The following is a 17,523-nucleotide window of genomic DNA, read 5'->3' on the forward strand; positions in this document are numbered from 1 at the left end:
GGTGAGACTTGCTAAAATCTTTCTACAACAGTATTTACTGTAGAGCAGAATTCAGTGTAAGGTTGAGCAGCTTTGGAGTCTTTCTTCAAACAAAATAAAACAATGAAGAAGAAGCCAATATGAAATGTTTGATATAGGAGTTTCATTTAATTTCTATCATTTTCATAATCCTCAATATGGACAATCAGAAAAAAACCTTTTGTTGCTGCTGTTTTGTTTTTCTTTCTGAGTCAAGGACATTGTCAAGAGGGTGTTGCAATTTTATAAATCACTAGTGTTTTCTATAAAAGTAAGCAATTCCTCTCTGCTATCCAAGTAACAGACTTCACTAGTTCATTAACTTTTTCAGAGCATTCAGATATCATTTAGTGGGTTAATTTCATTAACATCACAAATAATCCCTGACCTGCGACAGTTCAATTTATGATCTCTTAAACTTAACCATGATGAGAAAGCAATACGTATCTAGTAGAAATCATACTTTGAGTTTTGAATTTTGATCTTTTCCTGGGCTAACAGTAAGGGGTACAATACTTTCTGGAGAGGTGAGGCAGTGGCCTCAGAGACACAGCTTTGCCGTCAGTCATGTGATCATGAGGGGCAACAACTGATAAGCTTGCAACCACTCTGTACCCAGACTACTATTCTTTTGTTCACTTTTAGTACAGTATTCAGTAAATTACAAAATGACTTTATTATAAAATAGGCTTTGTGTTCAATGATTTTGCCCAACTGTAGGCTAATGTTTAAGCGTTCTGAGCATGTTTATGGCAGGATAAGTTAAGCTATTATGTTTGGTAAGTTAAATGTATTAAATGCATTTCTGACTTAATCGTATTTTCACCTTAAGATGAGTTGATCGGGATGTAACCTCATTATGAGGTAGGTATGTTTTAGTAATGTTGTGATTATGTGTGTGTGTTTGTGTGTATTTCAAGTTCAGTCCTCTGTTTTCTGTATTCTCCTTTGGCATAAACCTCCACATCCAGGAAGCAGTGAAAGGAGTTTTATCAAATTTGGAGAAGAGTCTATTGCCAGTAGATGATTTCCATAAGGAAAGAAAAACTTCTTTTGCTGACACACTATTCACTAAATACCATTTATTTAGCAGTTGTTTTAACTGTTCACATAAATTGGAGACAGTCGGCTGCACTTAAAACAGGAGAGCCAAGGTGCTATTTAATGAACTGGAGCAATTTTATGAGCACATACAAAGGCTCCACAGGGATTCTGTACAGGGTTTCCCAGGGAGAATCTGACTGAGGGTTTAGTGTTGGCACACTGAACTCAAACCCAAGCTTGCCCAAGACTCTATCTGTTTAAATATGCAATTGAATTCTAAGTGATGTCCGTTCTTCTTTTTCGGGGACTATACTGCTTCAAAGACGCAGACTTGCACTGTGTCAGTTCCAGCATAAAGAGAATATGGATTTGATGGATCAAAGATAAGAGAATATGTGTGGCAGATGGTAGGGAGGTAAAATTTGTGGCTGGAAGACAGAAAGGCAGATAATTTTACCATATGGTATTTGAACCTATGATATTTGCATCCTTCATGTGGGATTCCATCCTGCCAAGCTAACCAGGCACTGAAGCTGCATGGCAGAAATAGCCGGACTTTACCAGAAAGAGGTAGAAACTGTCATGTGGCCAGTCTGTTTGATCTAGAGAATGGCCCACCAAAGCAGAAGTAAGCACATGGTGAATGACTGATCAAATGGTTTGAAGGGAGCTTTGGGGACTATGGTTTCATAGGCTGATTTTTAGAAGACTTGAGCTTTACTTTAGCAACACATACCACAGAAAACCTGTTTGTATTTAATGAAGACAACCTGGAGTCACAGTGAATGAGGATTCTGTCATCAAGGGAAAGCATATGGACAACATATTTATAGTTAGGATTTGCTGGGAATAGGCAATACAAATTCCTCTATGCACAGCTCATATTAAGCTGGTGTGTATGGCACAACAGTGCTGGCTGATAAAATGCTGAAACACTTATGTTCTGATTCTAAACTCCTGCTACTCAGTGCCCTTCTGGAACCCCTTCAATAATCCCATGCTCCTTTAGGCCAACGTGGGCAAAGAAATTGGCTGTCCTAGCACATCTCAGCCTTCTTGCCTGTCACCCACCTGCCCTTCCTCCCATTTGCCTTCCCCATCCCTATCTCTCTGTCTCTAGTCAAATAGTCCTAGACACCTGGAATTGGTGATGGTCTCAAAGCAAGAGTTCATGGGTCATACACAGATGGCCAAGATCCCCTCAAGCTATTTTCTTTTGGCTGCTTGTAGAAGCGTGGCTTCTACAGTTTATTTCATCTCTTGTTCAATATTCAGATTTCACCCCTGACTGTAAGAGCTGTTTAAGTATTGATGTAGCATGGCTTCACAATTTTGGCTTAGAACATGATTTTCTTCACTGTTCTTTAAGATCCTTCATCACAGAGACAGAAACAGACAGAAATGCATAACTAGGCTTCTTGCCTTGCTTGTTTCTTTGTTACACAGGATTAAGTTTGTTGCATAGTGTAACATAGTAAAGAAGCCAGTTTTAGAATATATGAGACTCAAATTCAAATAATAGTATTACAGCTCTGTGATCTTGAAGAAGGCATTTAATCTCTGCAGTCTTCAATCTCCTCATCTATACAATAGCAATTATAATATCTACATTGTAATGTTCTTGTAAGGATTTAATCAGATAATGGACATTATGTGCTTATGTCTATGCTTATAGAGCCTGGAACATAGGAAGTATTCAATAAGCAGCAATTATCCTATTAATATAATGATACTTTCACAGAATTCAATTAAAAAGTTTGTTTTCATTAAAACTGAATAAATCATAAAATCATTTTCTGAGTTTGCATCATTTTAAATGGCATAAAAATTAAATTTTTATGAATATCTTTCATCAATAACATTTCACTTCTGGTCTGAAAAATGCAATGCACATATTCTACCAGTGATTCAAAACTGTTATATTTTAAAATGTCTGTACCATCCTATGGCTTTTAAATTGGGCTGTTTAATAGTATGTCTTCCTCTCAAGTATAAATTGGCTTATATAAAAATCACCATGTCTTACAACTTGGTTCTTCTAGTGAAAGACAATTAACTACACACATCCTCTAACCAGTCCTTCTCAATGTAAAACCATCTGTATGCTAATCAGGACTCTCAAACAATTGTTTGTTTTCACACATAACAAAGAATTTCTTTTCAAAATGTGATGGAGTGATTCAAGGCATATATTTATTCCTCTTCTCTCTTCTCCATTTTTCTGTTATCCATTCATTTTAAGCAAATATATCAAGTTTTTTTTTTCTTTAATGGAAGTGCCCAGGCTAGGAGCCATCAAATTGGAGCTGCAGCTGCTGGTCTATGCCACAGCCACAGCAATGCTGGATCCTTAACCCACTGAGGCCAGGGATCAAACCCACATCCTCATGGATATTATTAGGATTCGTTTCCACTGCACCACAATGGGAACTCCCCTGACCATGAGAATTTTAAGGAAGGTTTTGTATTGGGAGTTTTATTTCTTTTTATTTATTTTTTTATTTAATCTTTTTAGGGCTGACCCTGGCATATGGAGGTTCCCAGGCTAGGGGTCGAATAGGATCTGTAGCCACTGGCCTATACCATAGCAATGCAGGATCTAAACCACATCTGCAACCTTCACAGCTCACAGCAACACCTGATCCTTAACCCACTGAGGGAGAACAGGAATCGAACCTGTCCTCATAGATACTAGTCAGATTCGTTTTCCCTGAGCCATGATGGGAACTCCTCAAGAGGTTTTTTTTTTTCCCCCCCAGATGGAATAATGAATGAATAGCTCCTATTAAATAACATTTACTTTGAAAAATGTACCACTGGAATCAGGAAAGATCTTTCTACTTGGTGTCTACACTTACCACAGTGAATTTGGGTTATTTAACCGAGGATCATGGAACAAACTTTCTCTAAATCAAAAAGATAGTTTTCTTTTTAAGTCAGTATATACAATTTATTGTCTTTAGGGAGCTGTGGAAAATAAAAGCTTTTTCTCCAGTTTTTGTGGAGTTGTTTTCATGTTATTCAAATTAGAGTGAAGAGTTAATTGAATGAGAGATAATGCTTGTCATCAAGTTGATTCTCAAAATAGTTCTTATTTGTTCTTAATCTGAAGAGAAGTATAGAGACTTTGTATTACTAGCTTTGTTTTTTTGTCTATTCTTCAAATGTTGGCTTTGTTACTGTTTTGGAGGGAAATTAAATACGGTTCTTTCAAGGGTTTTGGTAATGATTTATATATTTAGAATTCCTTTGACCTTTGACTATTACCATTTGGGCAACTCACCAGCAAAGTCTTTTCTTCCATTATCACCTGACATTAACCTGTCTTTGGTTTTTAGGCCTTAATTTGGGAACTGCATCTAACCTCTTATTATGTTAACCTATGGAGGAAGTGACTCATCCTTCTATTTCTCATAAAAAGCAAACAAAAAAATTCCTCTTAAGAGTGAAAATAGCAATGCCTCTGTGTGCATAGAGTTCAGCTCGGAAGCCATCTCTAACACGTGTGGAATGAAAGATTGAAAGTCTCTCAGCTGTCCTGACATGTGATGAGCCAGTTGGTTGTACCCACTCATTGTCCCTTTGTTGCAGACCTCTTTGCTCTGGAGGATGTTCGGAACTATCTGATTTTGGCGATTTTGTTTGTTTTCTTTGCTTTTTATCTTTTGGTTCGGCATAAGTCTTTTAACATGCTTTCTGCCAGGGAGTCATGCATACTTCAAATTGAATAGGTTTTGCACATTGCCCTGAAATTCAGAACTTCAATCAGAAGCTGTCACCTGGTTACAGTAGGTAAAGTAACCCCGGAGAGCAAGAAGAAAAAGCATCAGCCTTAGAGATGATGTTCTTATCATCTGTATTTCAGAAAAAAGTACCCCAGATGAAACATTTCATCTTATGCTTCCTTATTTATCTGCAAATTGGGTACATCTTTTATTCACAGAAGTTTTAAGGTATGACTATAGCAGATGTTTTACTTTCGAGGACTCAGTAGTATTTCTGCAAATTGATGGTAGAAAGGCATCATCTTTCTAGTTCATTGATTAAACACTCATTCATTTAAAAAGAGTTGAGTGCCAACTACGAATCAATACACTTGCCACCAATAAATGAGATGTGTGTATCAATCAATGAAGTGTCCCTTTCTCTCAAACAAAAGTCCCTTTAAAATTCCAAACTTTAGAATTAATCTGTTGTTTCCGTAAGAGTCTTATTTAGATGTAAATACACTTCTTGTAAAATCACCTAGATTATCAAGTTAGCAAAGAGCAGAGCACTAAGAGATTAAAAAAACATGTAAGTCTGTTTTCAACTGAAGGGGAAGAAGGGGAAAGCAAATATCTAGACCTTTTGACAAAGAAAAAAATGAGGTGGTTCAGAAATTAAAGAAGATGTGAAGAATAAAGGAATGTTTAAAATACCTGAATAACAATAATTTTTTAATCATCCAAACTGTTTCCTCCATTAGCACTGGGTTTAATAAATGGCAATGCTGAAATAATAGTCACTCATAAGACAGTGATTTTATTTTTTTCTTATCTAGTTGCCCTTGAGTGGAAAGTAATGAAGCAAGACAGTCTATTGGCCTGATAAATTTCTTATTTCTAAAGCTATAATTAATGACAACAATGCTTTGGTTACATCCATACAATATTTTTCATTGGCCAATTTTGATTGTATTGTAAATGTTTGCATTTTAGTGCAAGAGAATGTTATGACTTAACCTATATTTGTTGGATTCAGATACTGACCGTCAAACTGATAGAAATCACTGATATATATTAAAGTTAGCAGTAAACACACACACAGAAATATAGAGCTTCCTATTTTCCATAATGGTATTTTCAGATATGACCCAGAAAGATTTTAGTAAAAGTCTTAACGAGATACCCATTTATTCACTCTCATAATAGCAGACATAATGGTGACTTTGGTTGTAGCAGAACTGCTTTCATATTGCACAATCTTCCTTAGGTGACCAGGCATGCTTTTCATATATTAAATACATAAATAAAGCTCTGTGTGTTAGATGTAAGGAGTTTTCCTATACTGTGACTTCCGAAGAGTAAGGACTGAAGAAAAAGGATTTCTAAACCTTAGAACAAGCTATCAAAACTGCAAAACCTCCTTCCCCAGGGCCTTTAAAAAATAGGACAGATGTCGAGGATGGCTTAGGGGTAGTGCAGCTGGACAAAATCAGTCACCTTTACATCTCTCCCAGAATTTGAATCTTCACAGCATCCATTTGAAATATGCAAACACACAGCCATTACTGGAAGCTATTTTACGTAGAAATTGTTTAATTTCAGTGAGTTTCTATTAGATGGACCGCATTTGTATCTTTAGTGGTTCTTATTCATGTCCCTGTATTCTCAATTTTAATCACATAGATTACTCTAACACATTATATCAATTAATATTTAGAAGTTGAGGCTCATAAATCCAATTTTAATTTTCTTTATAAACACCATAAGTCGTATTTCTTTGAAATACTTTAAATTATTTCCTTTTTTTCCATTTATTTTAAATTGAAATATCATTCTGTCAGATGAAGTAGCCCATATGCAAAAATAATACCTTATAAAATGAACATAGTTTTAGGAAAGTTACATTACATTTATAAAGTCATTATGCAATCCAATGTTATGTTTTATATTAAACAGATACATGATATTAAATATATTTACATTATGTACTAATTTTCCCAAACAACAGAGTAAATAATGTGGTACACATGCTTTATGGTTTTCATAAGCATTCTTATTGCTATTATTTGATTATTCAGCTGTGAATTATAATAGATATTGTAATATACTATTTCTATATACTTAATTGCTTAGGAATTACTTTGAATCTAATTCTATATAAAAGCATTCTTGGCGTTCCCGTCGTTGCGCAGTGGTTAACGAATCCGACTAGGAACCATGAGGTTGAGGGTTCGGTCCCTGCCCTTGCTCAGTGGGTTAATGATCCGGCATTGCTGTGAGCTGTGGTGTAGGTTGCAGACGCGGCTCGGATCCCGCGTTGCTGTGGCTCTGGCATAGGCTGGAGACTACAGCTCCAATTAGACCCCTAGCCTGGGAACCTCCATATGCCACAGGAGCGGCCCAAGAAATAGCAAAAAGACAAAAAATAAATAAATAAATAATAAATTAAAGCATTCTTTTAAAAAAATGTTCATTTTTTAATCATTGAGATGGAAATGGATAAATATTTGCAATAACATTAACGGTGTTCTAGAATTCTTAATATATTACTTAAATATAAAGACACTTTAAAATGTTTTTAAATGATTCTAGGAAATTTATTTTTATTTTATTTATTTATTTCTTTTAGAGCTATAGGTGAAGTGTATGGAAATTTCAGGCTAGGGGACTACACACCAGATACAGCAATGCCAGATCTGAGCTGTATTCTGCAACCTACACTGCAGCTCACGCAATGTCAGATCCTTAACCCACTGAGTGAGGCTAGGGATCAAACCTTAATTCTCATGGATACTACTAGTCAGGTTCCTTTCCACTGAGCCACAATGGGGACTCCTAGGAAAGTTAATTTTTGAAGATATTTTTTATTTTTTCCAGTTATGTTGAAATATAGTTGACATCCAGCTCTGTGTAATATTAAGGTATACAGCATAATGATTTAATTTACATATACCATGAAGTGATTATCTCAATAAGTTTAGTGAACATCCATCATATACATGCAAAATTAAAGAAATACAAAATAATTTTTCTTGTGATGAAAACTCTTAGGCTTTCTCTTAACTTTCACATATGACACACAACAACATTATCATAGTTACCATGAGGTATGTTACATACTGGTAATTACTTATTTTATAAATGGATGTTTGTACTTTTGACTACCTTTTTCAGTTCTTTCTCCCCTACCATCTATTGCCCCTGCCTCTGCTAACTGAAAATTTGATCTCTTTTTCTATGAGTTTGTTTTTTAAGTATGATTGACCTCATACTATGGGGTCATAGTATGTTAGTTCCTGTTTCATAACATAGGAATTTGATATTTATACACATTATAAACTAATCACAATAAATCTGGTTACAATATGACACAATACAAAGATATGGTTATTGACTGTATTTCTCACACTGTATATTTCATACCCATGATTCATTTATTTTGCAACTAGAAATTTGTACCTCTTAACTCTGTCACCTATTTCTTTTGTCCTCTGAACCCCCTCCCCTCTGGCAACCACCTGTTTAATCTCTGTAAGGTAACTCTGGTTTTGTTTTCTTATGTTTGTTTATTGTTTTGGCTTTTTAGATTCCATGTATTAGTGAAATCATGCAATATTTATCCTCTATATCTGTTTATTTCACTTAGCATGGTAGCCTCTAGGTTTATCCATGTTGTCACAAATAGCAAGATTCCACACTTTTATGGCTGAGTAATATTCCATCAAATATGTATACCACATATACTATGTCTTCTTTATCCATTCATTTGTTGATGGGCACATAAGTTGCTTTCATATCTTGGCAATTGTAAACAGTACTTTGATGAACATAGGGTTGCATATATCGCTTCTAGTTAGTGCTTTTGTTTCCTGAATATTTTGATAGATACTCAGGATAGAATTGCTAATTATCTGATAGTTCCCTTCTTCTGATAGTTGTTCTCCATACAACTTTCCATAGTGTTTTTTCTAATTTACATTCCTGCCAACAGTACACAAGAATTCCCTTTTCTCCATATCCTCGCTGACACTTTTATTAGCTGTCTTTTGATGATAACCATTCTGGCAGGTGTGAGGTGACATCATTGTGGTTTTGATTTGAATTTCCCTGCTGATTAGTGAAGTTGAGCATCTCTTCATGTTCCTGTTGTCAATCATTATGTCTTCCTTGGAAAGGTGTCTATTCAAAACTTATGCCCATTTTAAAATTTTAATTTTTTGCAGATATTTCTTTTAACTTCATAAAATTGAAATGTGGTTGATTTAGAATGTTTTAGGTGTAAAGTTATTAAAACATATATATGTATATATACATACACATATATATGTTAGTTTTTCAGATTTTTTTTGCTTTATAGGTTGTTACAAGATATTGAAAATAGTTTTTTTTTTTTTCTTTTTTGGTCTTTTTAGGGCTGCAACTATGGCATATTGGAGGTTCTCAGGCTATGGGTCAATTTGGAGCTGTAGCCGTGGTCCTACATCACAGCCACAGCAGTGCCAGATCTGGACTATGTCTGCAATCTACACCACAGTTCACAGCAATGCTGGATCCTTAACCCACTGAGAGAGGCCAGGGATTGAACTTGCGTCCCCATGGACGCTAGTCAGATTCGTTTCTGCTAAGCTACCACCAAAACTCCCTGAATATAGTTTTCTGTGCTATATAGTCCTTTCTATCCTGTTTCATTGATTAACACCTCTGTTTTTGTGCCAATGTTTTGATTACTACAGCTTTGTAGTATAGTCTAAAGCCAGAGAGTATGATTTTCACTCTATTCTTTTTTTTTTTTTTTTCTCCCCAATATTATTTTGGCTGTTCTGGATCTTTTGTTTTTCCATACACATTTTAAATATTTTTGTCCCAGTTCTGTGAAAAATGCCATCAATAACTTGATAAGGATTGCACTGAATCTGTAGATTGCTTTGGATAGTGTGGTCATTTTGACAACATTGATTCATCTGGTTCAAGAACATGGTTTGCCTTTCCATCTGTCTATGTCATCTTCGACTTCTTTCATCAGTCTTATAGTTTTCAGAGCACAGATCTTTTGCCTCCTTAGATAAGTTTATTCCTGGGTATTTTATTCTCTTTGATGTGATGGTAAATGGGATTATTTCCTTAATTTCTCTTTCTGATGGTTCATTGCTACTGTATAGAGATGAAACAGATATTAACTTTATATCCAGCAACTTGATTGAATGCATTGATAAGCTCTAATAGTTTTCTGATAGCATCTTTATTATTTGCTATGTATAGTATCATGTCATCTACAAACAGTGACAGTTTTACCTCTTTCTAATTTAGATTCCTTTTTTTCCTTTTTCTTTTTCTTCTCTGAATGCTGTGGCTAGGACTGCCAAAACTATATTGAATAAAAGTGGTGAGTGTGTATAACCTTGTCTTATTTCTGATCTTAGAGGAAAAGTTTTTGGCTTTTCACCATTGAGTATGATGTTAGTTGTAGGCTTCTCATATCTGGCCTTTATTATGTTGAAGTATATTCCCTCTGTGGCCACTCTCTGGAGAGTTTTTATCTTAAATGTATGTTAAAATTTATCAAAAGTTTTTCTGCATCTTTTGAAATGATCATATGGTTTTTACTCTTCAATTTGTTAATGTATTGCGATCACATTGATTGATTTGCAGATCTTGAAAAAACCTTGCATCCCTTGGATAAGTCCCACTTGATCATGATGTATGATCCTTTTAATACATTGTTGGATTAGGTCTGCTAGTATTTTATTAAAGATTTTTGCATTGTTCATCAGTGATATTGTCCTGTAATTTTATCTTTTTTTTTTTTTTTTGTAATATCACTGTCTGGATTTGGTATCAGAGTAATAGTGGCCTCATAGAATGAGTTTGGAAATACTCCTTCCTCTGTTCAGCTAAAGGGATAAATCTCAGTATGTTAGAGAGCCTCCAACCCTGCTCCTTTATATCCAGATTAAAATTTCTGGTTGTGAAATGGTTTGAAGGCTTGAACATTTTCATGACATAAATAATTTAATGCAGCACTGACATATCCTGAGAATCTATGTAACCTCCATTATTACCTGCCTCTCCTCTTCACACAGGTAGTTAGGTAGAAGTAGTGATTGGGGTTAGTTACCTCTTTATTTTTAGGATGGACTAAAAGACCTTCATGGGGTATATGCACTGTTACTTCATAAATGTTAACTGGGAATCAAGGATGGATATTTCCCTAAAGTAATTGTACACTGTATACCTGCATTGCCTGGTTTCAGCTGAGAATTTGAATTGAGGCAAACATTGCTATTTCTCAAGCTTCCCATCTCTATCCCCATTGTCAAGAAAGAGCAAAAATACTGGTTTTAGCCGTTGTCAAGCTGAGGTATACCAGCACTGGTCAAAGAAATTTAAGATATTGATTCTCTGTTTTGAGGTTAATTTCCAAGGTCTGGGGCAATTCTACAAATAATTTCTGCAAATCTTCAGTGTAACTTGAAAATTATCATGTCTGAATATGTTTTCATATGAAAAATTGGGAAAAACTGGCTAAAGCATAATCCATCAAGTCATCATTCATCTGTCTTTCCAGCAGTGATGGAAACTGGGACAAGAGCTTGTCAAAGACAATAGTAGTTAGTCTATGGAGAAACCTATTAACTCTTTCTTTCTACTAACAAAATTCTCTTATGTCCCTACATGTTACTGGTAGGAAGAATCTAATAGTTCTACATATTGCTGTTGAGGAACCCAAACACTTTTCCCTGTTTTCTCAAAATTTGTAAGTAACCAAGGCTTCTTCTTAACATCAGATGTACATTTCACTCCTTCTATCCTGTTGATCAGTGACCTGACAGTCTTAAAAATGAAAATTCATACTTGTTTTTGAGCCAACACATGTATCGCGTCTTCAAAAATCTTGGCGTTTTAGAAAGATTGAGGTGATGTTTGGTCTCTAACTCAAAATTTCTAAAATATCCTGGATTTATTTATTTTTTAAATTTTTTTTACCTTTTTTTTTGTCTTTTTGCCTTTTCTAGGGCCGCTCCCATGGCATATGGAGGTTCCCAGGCTAGGAGTCTAATCAGAGCTGTAGCCACCGGCCTATGCCAGAGACACAGCAACTAGGGATCCAAGCTGCATCTGCAACCTACACCACAGCTCACGTCAACACTGGATCCTTAACCCACTGAGCAAGGCCAGGGATCAAACCCGCAACTTCATGGTTCCTAGTCGGATTCGTTAACCACTGAGCCACGACAGGAACTTCATAACATATCCAGGGTTTGTTATGTGTTCTTTCCCAGAGTTACTTTTGGAATTTTTACAGAGACATCTAAATATATCTGACCTAAGAACTACTTTGACATTTATGCAAGGAGGCATGTTTTCAAATTTTGTTTAAGTAATTAACCAATTAATTAAATTTAAAAAAAGTATTTTGTGGGAGTTCCCGTTGTGGCGCAGTGGTTAACGAATCCGACTAGGAACCATGAGGTTGAGGGTTCGGTCCCTGCCCTTGCTCAGTGGGTTAACCATCCGGCATTGCCATGAGCTGTGGTGTAGGTTGCAGACGGGGCTCGGATCCCGCGTTGCTGTGGCTCTGGCGTAGGCTGGAGACTACAGCTCCAATTAGACCCGTAGCCTGGGAACCTTCACATGCCGCGGAAGCGGCCCAAAAAATAGCAAAAAAAAGTATTTTGTGATCATTGGTCATAACTTTTCAAAAATGTGTTAGTTTATAAATTATAAAAATAAGAAATTAAAATTTTATTTTTAAAATGGATTTATATTAATCTTATAAGTATAAGACTCAATAGATAGAAACTCAGTGAAAAATTTTACTTATTTTTATTCCTATAATTTTGATTTAAATTTGTATATTTGTCATTTATGTGTGTGTATATATATATATATATATACACACACATACATACACATATACATGGAAAAGTATATTTAAAGAAACAAATACTCAAGTTACAGAGACATGTTACAGAAAAATGAGTTGGGCATTTGGAGTGACAGGTGTCTGACAAAACTAATAGACTTGCATAATGGTGATTATATAAGTATACTTGAAAAAATACACAGAAAACTATTAGTGGTAACACTTCAGCTAGTGAAGCTATGTTATAAAATTTTACTTACATCCCCCAGACATAAATGTTTTAATCATCAAAGAAAATCATATATACCTACAATTCATATTTGATAAGGCATTTCAAAAAACATATGCAATGGAGTATTACTCAACATAAAAAGAATGAAATAGTGTCATTTTCAGTAACATGGATGGACCCAGAGATTATCATACTAAGTGAAGTCAGACAAGGATAAATATCATCTAATGTCACTTATATGTGGAATCTAAAAAAAAGTATAAAATTAACTTGTCTGCAGAAGAAAAACAGACTCGCAGACTTTGAAAACAACCTTACGGTTACCAAAAGGGAGGTTTGGTGATAAACTGGGGGTTTGGGACTGGCATAGGCACACACTGTGATATATGGAATGGCTGGCCAGTGGGGATCTGCTGTAAAGCACAGAGAACTCTACCCGATATTCTGTGATAATCTGTGTGGGAGAAGAATCTGAAAGGGAGTGAAAGTGTGTACATGTAACACTGAGTTACTTTGTTGTACAGCAGAAAGTTTCACAACATTGTAAATCAGCTGTATTTCAATAAAATTTAAAAAAGCATGTCTTTTGGCAACTGAAGCTTTTTTTTTTTTTTACTTGTGTAATATTTTTGTTTCCTTTTCTCTTTGTTTTCTAGTGCTATCGTATCACTTTCTTCTGCAATTCTTGTAATTTTGTATAGCCTAGAATATGTTAGGTTGGCATTTTTTATTATTGTTATTGTCTTTTTCTTTAAGAAAAGACTGGGTGTTCGAAGTTAAGTATATTTTTAAAAACACAAGAGGTGATTATATAAAGTGCAGTTACCACCAGTGGGTAAACTCAATGAGTTTCCCCCTCTTTATCATCTTCTCTTCAGCACATTGTGTTGCATAGTAGTTAGTTATTCAGTAAAGATTGTTTTTAAACAAAAGAATCCACATATAAATAAATATAAACCTAGCTGTTCTTTATATTCCTAAAGAATAGATTAAACATAAAATAGCTTTAAGGTGGACACAACTTCATTTAAATTCCACTGAAGCCTTTTGTTCATATTACCTGAGACAATTCTAAAAAGAGTCCTGCTAAGAAGTTGCTGCTCTTCATATTTCACAATTGAGGAAACTGAGACATGCAGAGTTTAAGTACTTTGCCCACTTATCTAAGGATAAGAGAAAACAATTGAGCCGACCCTTAGATTTTCAATCCAAGCCTTTTTTAAGTGTCAAAAGATTACTTGTGTTTTTAACACATGATCTGAAAAAATACACATTATTTGATTTCCTATGCAGCTTTGAAAATTAGCTTTTTTATTACATAGGCTAAGTTTGATGTCTCTGAAAATCAGAGTATTTTCTATTGTTTTCTTTTTTCTTCTGTAAATTAATGCTAATAATTTCTGTGCTTAATGGTTTTAATGTTAAAAAAAAAAAAAAAGAAAAGAAAATGAACGAAGCTAACCCGTATCACTTTGTTCCTTTTTGCATTTTTCCAGGTCCTGAGGAGGTGGAAACCAAGTGCCCCTTGAATCACATTGCTTGCCTAGGTGACAACAAATGTGTTCATTTATCCCAAATGTGCAACGGTGTCCTTGACTGTTCAGATGGGTATGATGAAGGAGTCCATTGTCGTGGTGAGTCCACTTGCAGAACAATACAGCTGAATATTGAATTTCTCATTGTTTTAATGAAAGTTCAAAGAGAACTTATAACCTGTCTTTTCTTTCACCCACAACTTTATCAATTATTGAGAAAGCATGAATTTTATTACCAGAAACACTCAATATGCATTTCAAAGCTATGACTATTGTGCTTTATTGAAAAATGCTGTTAGAAATTTAAAGGAAAAAAAAAAAAACCACACATTTAGACTTTTGAAGTGGTCTCAAATAATTGTATATTTCATAGAAAGGAGTACTTTTGAGCAAAGGGCTGATGAGAAGTCTTTGTCACAGTAGATTGGTCCTATATACCCAAAACTTGTTTTCCTGAACCTTTGCTTAAACAAAGAGTATTTGAAGTAAAACCTCAGCAACAAATGTATCAATAGGCTGTATCATCATATTTTTTCCCTTAATGTTTCTATGAAGTTATACTATTAACTTTCTTGTAATTTTCTTTTCAAAAATCTACATTCTAGAGTGGTCAAGGGCTTACCTATACTAATGATAGAGGTAAAAAAAATCTCAAAATTAGTGAAAAGTTATTTGGAACTGATGCATTCCAATAGAACTGGTTGGTAAAGGGGGATAAAATGTTAGACAAAGAAATAGGAAAAGTTAAGAATTAAGGAACCCAATCTAGAAACAGAATCAAGGTGTTAAGCGAATGAGTCTTCAAGTTGAACTGGGAAAGAAACCACTGAATCAGATGTTTCTATCACAGATTCTAGCATGTTGATTGTAACACAAATTATGTTTATTGAGTCTGTAAAAGGGTAACTCGTTCATGATGGGATCAGTAAGACAGTAAGGAATAGAAGGAACTATAGAAAACTAGAGATTCACAGCTGATGTCTACAGATTCATACAAAATTATGAAACATTTTGAAACATTTCTAGGTCATCATAAGTTCCAGTTTTTCAGGAGGAGCTCCACATTGATATGAGTTTAAAGTGTTCAAAGTCAGCTACTGCTTTTTAAACATTATACAGTCAACAATGTACAAAACTAAGAAAACTTGTCTGGATGCCAGACAGGGCTTAGTGGCTGCCAGTTTCCCATATTTGTGTTGAAATAAACTGGATTCAAAACCATAAATGGAGACATATATTAGAAAAAGGGTAAATCTTAGTTTCAGAAAGTAATCCAAAGTGGTAAGGTTGTTGATTGCACACAGAGCAAATGGGTCACTAGGTCTTTTTGCTCTTTCTGAAAGGATGTCCAAATATACTGGCTCTGGACAGAGACAGACTGAGAAGCTAAAGGTCTTCCTTCTAAGGCCAGGTTTCCTTTCTTAGCCTTGAACTCTGACAGGGTCATATAAGGAGACAGAGTCATATAACAAGTTTCAGTTATAAACACGTGTGTAATGATAATTAATGTAACATTTTATTTGCATTTAAAGGGTTTGTGACGTATTCCTTTTTATAATGGTATATTTTAAAAATGATGCTACTATAAAGTAGTGATAATGAAGTAATAGAAATGAAAGAGTTTAACTTTCTTTTAGGAAATTAATTATATTTTCTAGAGACCAAGTTTAACCACTTTAGTTATAATTCAGACTTCTTATTACATTTCAAACAAATATTCAGATAGCTGTGTGTGACTAAGTGTCTAAAAGTGAAATTGTCGTATTGCCAGATGCTTCCTCAGAGGTGATTATACACATTTGAATATCTTAGACATATTTCAGTACTGTGGATCATGTGAAAATATATCCAAGTTCTCTAATAAAATTTAGAGTTGTGATCAAATAAATGGTTGTGTTAATGGTAAAACAGGGGAGGAGTTCCTGTCGTGGCTAAGTGGCTAACGAATCCAACTAGGAACCATGAGGTTGTGGGTTCAATCCCTGGCCTTGCTCCGTAGGTTAAGGATCCAGCATTGCTATGAGCTGTGGTGTAGGTTGCAGACGCAGCTCGGATCCCTCATTGCTGTGGCTCTGGCTCTGGGTGGTAGCTACAGCTCCAATTACACCCCTAGACTGGGAACCTCCATATGCTGTGGGTGTGGCCCTAAAAAAGGCAAAAAGACAAAAGGATAAAAAAAAAAAAGTAAAATAGGGGATTCAACTAAAAGCAAAATAGTTGTACAAAAATAAAATGGTGTTAAATTTATGTCTATTTTTGAAAAGATAGTGTATATTTCAAGCTGAGATTTAGAGTGCATAGTTGCTTATGCTTCCATCTTTTTTCCTGTTCTAATTCAGGTTTCCAACTGGTGAAATTTTCATATCTTTATCACAAGTGACAATCTTTTTTCTTTCCTAATTTGCCAGTAGGAGGCTGACTCTACCACTTTAGCCTTTTAAGTATTTCTAGATTTCACCAAAGAAAGTGTTTTAAAAGACCTAAATAATTTATTAAGACTGTGGTGTACTTAGAAATAAGAAGTATATTTGAATCACTACCTGTCACTGACCTCAGTAGAGGGAAGGCTTTCCACCTACTTCCGTGGCCTCGCACAACTATGTAGAATGGTAGGATAAAGGTGACTGAAATGATATCATCATTCTAGAGTCCATGGTTTAACAGAATATTTCTGCATTGAGAAAAGCAAATTCGTAATGTGTTTGCCTGCTTGGCCTGATGATAGAGTGCCCTGAACACAGAGAGAAAATACAGGTCTTTGGGGCAATACCAGATTTCTCACATGTACATGGTTTGCGTTTAAATTAGAGAATATGATTGATTGTATCCAAAAGTTTATCATGAGAACTGAGTCTATTTTCCCAAGTTCCATCTCCTCCTCATTTGGGGTCACACTCAATGAAAAAAGGTTTTCTGAAGAGTTAGCTAGGCACCAGCCCTGTCAAGTCTCTAAAAACTTTCTCATCTACTATAAACATACAATAAAGAAACCCAATTAATTCAAATATTGTATTGATTTTTAGAAATGGTTTCCTTTGCAGAATAATTCTCTCTAAATCACTTCTCTTTTCATGGCTTCCCTTTTTGTTGCACTCTAAGAACATACTCTAAATAATTCTTCAT

At 35.0% G+C, this 17,523-nt stretch overlaps 1 protein-coding gene across 5 annotated transcripts in view; it reads left to right on the top strand.

Moving 5' to 3' along the window:
* Window positions 1–17,523, top strand: part of LRP1B (LDL receptor related protein 1B) — a 1,884,722-nt gene that overhangs the window by 633,145 nt on the left and 1,234,054 nt on the right. For all 5 annotated transcript variants that reach the window (XM_084998912.1, XM_084998914.1, XM_021076285.2 and 2 more), the window contains one exon: window positions 14,362–14,499. In XM_084998912.1, coding sequence (XP_084855038.1) covers window positions 14,362–14,499 — 138 coding nt within the window. The remainder of the gene's footprint in view (window positions 1–14,361; window positions 14,500–17,523) is intronic.

Source organism: Sus scrofa, chromosome 15 (genome assembly GCF_054392235.1).
Source record: "Sus scrofa isolate SSC_HxYL_T2T_F1_AM1 chromosome 15, Sscrofa_HxYL_maternal_Yorkshire_Landrace_v2.0, whole genome shotgun sequence".
NCBI classification, from domain to species: domain Eukaryota; kingdom Metazoa; phylum Chordata; class Mammalia; order Artiodactyla; family Suidae; genus Sus; species Sus scrofa.